Source organism: Ciconia boyciana, chromosome 9 (assembly GCF_034638445.1).
Source record: "Ciconia boyciana chromosome 9, ASM3463844v1, whole genome shotgun sequence".
Classification (NCBI taxonomy): Eukaryota; Metazoa; Chordata; class Aves; order Ciconiiformes; family Ciconiidae; genus Ciconia; species Ciconia boyciana.
In genome coordinates, this window is record NC_132942.1 from 36,006,434 (window position 1) to 36,013,989 (window position 7,556).

Here is a 7,556-nt window from a genome sequence, read left to right on the forward strand (position 1 = left end):
TCTACATTATTGTCATAAAAAACTTATCACTTCATATGAGGTCTAATATGGTTTAGCCCCTTTTTTCCTCTAGCTACACTGTTAAGTAATTTCTCTATTAAGAGGTAGTCTAGAAATGCATTCTTTTACTGCTTTATGTCTAAATTTCAAGCAATGAAGTATGTACCTAATCCCACAAAAGGATTTGTAAGAGCAAATGGAAACAGCCCACTTAAAGGCAAAAGGGTTTAGGAGTGCTGCTGAAGAGGTCTCCCCTCCTCACCCAACTGCCTTGTAGGTAGACCAGACCCCTCCTGAGGTTAACACAGGGCCTGACCTTCATCATTTGCCTTTTTCTGGCAGATGAAATCTCGGTTTCCACAGTACCAGCCTCAAGGATGAGGGCACACTTTAAAGTAAATTGGACGCAAGCAACAAGAATTTCAGCAGGGTCTGTAACATCCTGGACATGCCTAAAGTCTTCCTGCAGTCCCTGTCACCAAGATCTAAGTGTCAGATTTCTTGAGGCAATCCTGTTTTGTTGGTATCAAGGGGAACAGACCCACTCATTTTATCTGAAAAATAGGGCTACCTGCCTCCAGGTTGAATTGCTGGATGTACTCCAATATCTACTAGATGAAAAATCTTAAGAGTAAATTAGTTTTCCAGAACAGAGGTTTTTTAAGGATGCATTCAGTGATTGCAATTGTAGCACTGAATTACAGGTCAATCCTGAATAGTCAAAAGCATGAATATTTTGTAAATAGTTTTAGTTTCCTTCTAATCAATCTTCAAAACAGATTATTTAAATGCCTGAAAAAGCATTGAGAATTTTTATCTGGAGGAAGAGTATACAAAAAGCCCCAAATCCACAACTGCTACTGGTTTACAGCCCAAGATCTCATCTACTTAAGATCTTGAGAAAAATGTAAGTCCTTTTTCATCTGCTACACTGCAGGATAATGCTTTTATTTTAAGTGAAATTCAGAAGAAAAAAAAAAGGCAATATTTTTATCTGCTCTGCTGCACCCACATGAGTTCTTACTTGGTAGCAACAGCAGTAAACAGTCCTGTATTCCCAGTATGCATATTCTTGCAGGCAACAGTTACTGCTGTGCATAAACAAGGAAAAGAGTCACTAGAGAACACCATATGTGAAATTTAAGAAAATACAGCTAATTTGCAAGCTTGGATTGGCACTCTAGAAAGCACAGTATAAAAGAAAACCATTGTAAAGTACAGAAAAGTATACATTCAGAGATTAGAACATACATTCATTAGAGAAAACAACTCTGCACCTATAAGGAAAAGCTGATGTCCAAAGGCAAGAATAAGAGTAAAATAAAGATTAAACATATTTTGGTGAAATATCACCACTTATTTCTCTCTTTTAAGTTAAATCTGAAGAGAAAGGTGCTCTCTTTTGCTGTGTTTACATTTAGGCGAATTTTTGAGCTTCTGGACCTGTCAAACTTCATTTAAATTAAAGTTGGTGGATTTGATGCACAGCACTTCATAGATCAATACTTAATAAGAGAGTATATTCTTTAAGCAAGTTAGACACTTAAATGCTTAAGTCTAGTACTGTTAATTCCTAACCAGGGAATTGTGAAGTCCCTCATGTGTGTTTGAGCTGTAAGTTGTCACACAAGTCCACACACAGAGTTAAGAGAATATGCATTCACACTTCAAAGTAATTGTGGAAGAAAATATTATTTTGTTTCCTAGCTTAAAAAAAAGAATTAGGGAAAAAATGTCTGACAATCCCAGGGCTCTTTGAACAGCCTTCTTTAGTGTTGTCTGCACATATACAAGGCAATTCGTTAAAGCATCTGACACTGTTACATCAAATAAAGGTTTGGTAGTTTATTTATTTAATTCAATTGCAGTGCTTCAATAGGGTGCTACTCATTTTCCACAAGAGCGGAGCCTTTCTTACACTCCATGCAGCTACAGGTATTATCCATCTCTCTATTAAACTGTACCAGTCTCAGTGAAATTTCTCTTGTTTGTTCATTTGGAAAGTTTTACCAGTGGTTCCCATGGAATCAGAACTGGGTCAGCAATCTTTAGTTCAATTACATTTCAGTGAACTTTTATCAAAACATTTTTCTTCGGTGTGTACAGACCTGGAAACCCAGGGAACTTTCACCCAATTCGCTTCTAGAAAGTTATTTTCAAGACTAGTAAGTAACAAAAAGATTTAGGAACTTCCAAACCATAACACTGGTAACGGCTTGACTATCAGAGAAAAACAGTAATGGTTTCAGTATCAAAGTTGGCTAGTGGTATAGAACAGCAGCAGTGCAAGTGTCTATTCATTGTTTCTGTAGTAATTTTCAATTGTTTCTGAATTAAAATACACCACAGTAACTGTGATGTCATCTCTGTACATTCTCGCAAGGTCTTCAGGCAGCGTCAGCATTGCAGCAAGTTTCTCTTGGTCCACCTCCCCATACTCGTTACTTCCAATTGCATGCCTTATTAAATGCGTAGCTATGTTCCGGTCAAGTGAGGCAAAGCCTCTGTTTTTCCTCTGAAGTAACAAGCTGTGCATATAACCCAAATTAACTGGTTTCTCAAAAGCCACTTGTGGTTTCTGCACATTAAGCTCTGTAAGGTGTCCAGCAACAAGTTTCACAACCTTCTCATTACTTAGCATCTCCCATAGCCCATCTGAAGCAATAATTAGAAACTTATCCTTGCTTCTTAATTTGTGGTATGTGACTTCAGGCTCTGCAGTTAAATAAGGGGGTGTATGGTAGTTTGGAGGAACGTACTGATAAATATTTAAAGCCTCAACATCACAGCTATTCTCGAGAACACTGTGTTGCAATTCTTTACTCCATTTTAATTGCACATCTCCAAAAGCTCTGGAGGGCATGAGAATCCCCAGTAATCTGTCATTCACAAATAGGGTTTTCTCCTCTGATCTAGGATGTTCTCTCTTCAGTCGTCCAATTTCAAATTCATCGAAGGCATTGTGGTCTCGGGTTAGAGGGAGAGTAGACCATGTTCCATCTTCTTCCTGAACCCCTAAAATTGCTCTGCAATCACCGGTATTTGCAACATGTAAGTGAATACCATCAATGTGAGCTACACAGGCTGTTGCGCCAGAAAAAGCTACTTGAAGGGCAATATTTCTCATCAATTCATTTTCCTGGGGAGCCTGAACTTCCAGTGATATGTCTGAGTCTAACCTTTTGAATGCACATATCATGGCTTCTTCTAAACTAAATCCTGGCTCAGTGTCTAAGTCCAGTAAATGTTGCCAGTAAACCCGGAGGTTTTCAAAATATTGTGAAGTTATTTCTCGATACTCTACATCATTTGGATGCTTGTGCCACTGCAGAATAGGCAGAACTGGTTTCATGCGCTCCACAGCAAGCTCGATCTCTTCCAAGGTTTGCCGAGACATGAGAGAAACTGCTATATAATGAAGTAGTCTCTCACTTACTGCCTGAGCACATGCAGAACCTGCATGACCATCGAAGACTCCAAACATCATCCCTCTGGTCTGCAAGCAAGTGGCTGCACTTCTGCGGTCTTCAATAGGGGTGTTGGATGCCAACTGGTTACTTTCAAACCTCAACACAGAATTTGCATTTTTACCATTTAAATCCAATATTTTATGGGATAATTCACCTGCTCTGAGTATATCATTGATTTGTGATGGAGACAACTGGAAAGTGAAATGTTCTTCTTCGGTGGAAGTGTGTCGGAATGCTTTTTTTAAGGAGAAAGTATTGTCTAAGCTGCAGCTCCCAGCAGGGTAGGGACGTGTTTTGGAAAAGACAAGCTTCCATTTTATCTTGTTTCTATTTGGGATATAGATTGAGTACAAACGTCCTTTTCCTTGTAAAACAATGCTGTTTCTTGCTGAGCTTAAGAGCCAGGATGATACAGTTCTTGACATCATAAGTCACTCCACAAATAGGAGCACCTTCCTTCAGTAACACAGAATGTCCTTACAGCCTGGAATGTAAGAATAGGAAAGGTATAAAATTTAGAACGTTCACATGAAGCTTTCTATATAACAATACAAAAGCAAGCCTACAGCTCAGAGAGATATCCAGAACTTTTTTCCAATAAAGACCACTATAGATAGAGGCATCTTAAAAGTGATACAATTTCCAGCACTTAATTATAACCTTGGTGAATTTAGCTTGGGATATGACTGCCCCTCTCCAGTTAACTCATCAGAAAAGCTAGTTTTTATTTTCCAGGCATGTTTTTCCTCATTGTGGCAAGGCTAAGAAGAAATTCTGACATTACAAGAAATGTAATCAAAAACTGTTCAGTGAAAAGCCTCCTCTAACATGATACAGAACAAACAGATCCAATGAGTTAGAAAATAGGAACTTAAGTGACAATTAATGTGCAACTTTAAAAAAGCCTGATCTGAATTGCCTGATCTGAAAAGCCTGATCATGAATTGCCATGATCTTCACATCTAGAACAAGCTAGTCTACCTTTCCAATTCTGTTCCAGCTTATAAACTCAACTCTTTTTTTTAACCTTCAAAGTCTTAACCAACCTTCACACAGGTAGGATTTTTTTGTACAGCTGAAGGCAGATTCTACTGCTGGTTAATTAATGCATTTATCACAGCATTGCACACTTTGATGCAGTGAAAGTTATAGCACAGTTACATTGACAACTTTTACAGGTTTACGATTTGGCTTGTTCATTTGGAGTGCAATTAAACAAGCAGCTGTGAAGAGCTCTGCTGCCAACAGCACTAAAACCTAGGGCACCTGAACAGTTGTCCTGGTTTCAGCTGGGATAGAGTTAATTTTCTTCCTAGTAGCGGGTATAGTGCTGTGTTTTGGATTTAGTACAAGAATAATGTTGATAGCCCACTGATGTTTTAGTTGTTGCCAAGTAGTGCTTCCACTGGTCAAGGACTTTTCAGCTTCCCATGCTCTGCCAGGTGCACAAGAAGCTGGGAGGGGGCACAGCCAGGACAACTGACCCCAACTGGCCAAAGGGCTATTCCATACCATATGCCATCATGCTCAGTATATGAACTGGGGGAGCTGGCCAGGGGGCAGGGATCGCTGCTCAGGGACTGGCTGGGTGTTGGTCAGCAGGTGGTGAGTGGTTGCATCACTTGTTTTTCCTGGGTTTTGTTTCTCTCTCTCTTTTTGTTGTTTTCCTTTCCATTACAATTTATTATTATTTTTTTATTATTATTTTATTTCAATCATTAAACTGTTCTTATCTCAACCCACAAGTTTTCTCACTTTTACTTTTCCAATTCTCTCTCCCATCCCGCGGGGGGGGGGCGGGGGGAAGTAAGTGAGCAGCTGTGTGGGGCTTGGTTGCCAACTAAAGCTAAACCACGACAACAGCTGAAGTTCTTCAGTTGCCATGGGGGAGGTCCATCTTATTGTCTCCTACTTTAAATAAGGTATTCAAGCTGTGGGAAATTAAGTACAACCGGATGCTTACTCCACAACAGAATTTTGCCCCATGGATCTCAAACGCTAACTGTATAGTAGCACTGCAAATACAATTACTCCCAAAAGATCATGCTAGTAGCAAGTTAGAACAATATAGTTTTCTGTGAGCTCTGAACCACTTTCAGGTGGCCTGTAGCCCTGTGTACTCTAGGTCTCAGGCCAAAGATGCTACTGCAATATTGTTTTTTTAGCAGGGCATTTCATGAGAAACAACAAGAAGCCAGCCTGGCTAGCTGCATAAAAATTGTTCTAAGAAATCAGCAGGAGCGAAAAACAAACTTGAACTACTCTAAACAAAAGGCCTACTGATACAACCCAAGGACTTTACTGAAATCCCATTTGCAAAACAAAAGCAACGTGTCACAAAGCATTTCTGAAGTGTACCACCCATGCTTAACAACAGCAAAAAGCAGACAAGCCCCCACCACTATAATTCTGGGGACTCTATGAGGACAGGCAAAGACATTGCATGATTTTACTGCTGATGTCAGGAGAGCAGATGGAAGAGGCAATACCAGTTCACTGCTCAAGGCTCGCCTGCAGTCTCCTGGGACACTGGCATCTCCCAGCACAACCAACACCTTCTGTTGTACTGCAGAGAGAACACAACCAAAATAAAGCTAATAGGAAGACAGCTGATACTGCTAACTCCAGCAGCAGCTAAACCCAAAAAGCAACGACAGTGCAAGACAAGTCTTCATGTTTGCCAGCCTTTCCCAGGCCATTCCCCATGCTGTTTTCTCTTCGTTCTCTTCCCACCCTTCTGAACCACATACGATTGAAACAAGGCAATTTTCATGTCCTTGACTCAAAAAGCAGATAGAAACAGTGTTTCAAACAAACTTACCCTGTTCACGTCAGCTGGCTGACAGACACAGCAAGGTGGTGGGTTTTGTCCTAGCACCAGAATTGCCTAATACCATTTAGACGTGTGTTTGCCTAAGGTCAGGTAGCATCAATCAGTCCTAAAGCACATTTCTGAACCACCCCTACTCACTGCCCGTAACTACAATTTTCACATCCTCACGCTCCTACCCAGTCACAATGTGCAGACTCCACTGCCCAGGACACCCACCCACATCCATTAGCCACTTCAGCACAAGCCACATTAAAACACGGTAGCAGTGCTGATAAAAGCAATGTGCTAAAGACCATTATGTAAGAGTCAATTACATAAACCTTACGCTCCCTGCATGACACACCTACCACTTCAGCACCAAACGCGGCACTTCCTCATCAGGTGAATTAGTGTAATCATTGAAACCCAAACTGCCCCCACAACACAGCCCACTTGCTGCTGGGAAGTCAGAGTACGCACCAGGGGCTCACAGAAAAGGAATGCCCACTTTTTCCAATAAAACAACAGATATCCATTACACTTGGTTTTACAGCCCCCCCCCCCCCCAACACCCCGCACCCCCATATTCCCCTCATGCACGCTCCCAACACTGCCCACACACCCTCTAACACACCCAGCCCCTACCCCACACGCATCCCCCACACACCAGCCCCTACCCCGCTACCCCCCACAAGCTCCCCACCTCCTAGCCCGCACCACCCCTCACTGACCCCACACACCCCATCACACACACAGTCCCCACATACCCCTACCCCACACAAGCTCCCACCCCTCACACACCCCCGCGGGCCTTTGCCCGCAGAGCCGCCCCACGGCCTTCCTGCCCCCACGGCTCCGTCCTCCCGCTGCGGCGAGGGCTGCCCCTTAAGCAGACTCGTCAAGTCAGGCCCGGCTCCGCTCTCTCCGTCCCGCAGCATCGCCACCCCGCCCGGCTCAGCCGGTGCCACGGCGGAAGGGCCGGCGGCCGCCGCCCAGGCGAGCCCCCGCGGCCGGCGCTCCCCCGCGCGGCTCACCCGGCGGCGGCGGAAGCGCCCCTCTGGCGGCGGCGGCGACGACGACAACGGCGGCGCTTTCCTCCCGCCGCCGCTCAGGCAGCCGCCCGCCCCCCGCCCCGCGCGGCGCCCCCGGGCGCACCCACCGGCCGCAGCAGCCGCCACGCGACCCCCACCGCCTGCAGGTTCCTGGCTCGCCGGCGCGGCGCGGGCGGTGGCCGCTGACTGACAGCCTCGCCGCCCAACCCGCGCCTCCGACGC

At 43.9% G+C, this 7,556-nt stretch overlaps 1 protein-coding gene across 12 annotated transcripts; it reads right to left on the reverse strand.

Annotated features, from left to right (window-relative positions):
• Window positions 1-985: 985 nt before the first annotated feature.
• On the reverse strand, window positions 986-7,556 carry PDP2 (pyruvate dehydrogenase phosphatase catalytic subunit 2). 12 transcript variants are annotated; one of them, XM_072873301.1, is made up of 4 exons: window positions 7,442-7,556; window positions 6,292-6,383; window positions 5,960-6,036; window positions 986-3,954 (listed from the first exon to the last, which is right to left on the reverse strand). In XM_072873301.1, exon 4 carries the CDS (start codon window positions 3,896-3,898, stop codon window positions 2,294-2,296), a length of 1,605 nt encoding a protein of 534 aa, XP_072729402.1. In that variant the 5' UTR covers window positions 3,899-3,954; window positions 5,960-6,036; window positions 6,292-6,383; window positions 7,442-7,556; the 3' UTR covers window positions 986-2,293. The 12 variants fall into 12 exon arrangements, with proteins under 12 accessions (XP_072729402.1, XP_072729403.1, XP_072729404.1 ...); XM_072873302.1 differs by having other exon boundaries at window positions 7,317-7,442; XM_072873303.1 differs by lacking the exon at window positions 7,442-7,556 and adding an exon at window positions 7,084-7,101.

What these genes read in the sequence shown, in the direction of transcription:
- PDP2 (XM_072873304.1), bottom strand. Translation starts at nt 3,898, where the DNA reads ATGATGTCAAGAACTGTATCATCCTGGCTCTTAAGCTCAGCAAGAAAC.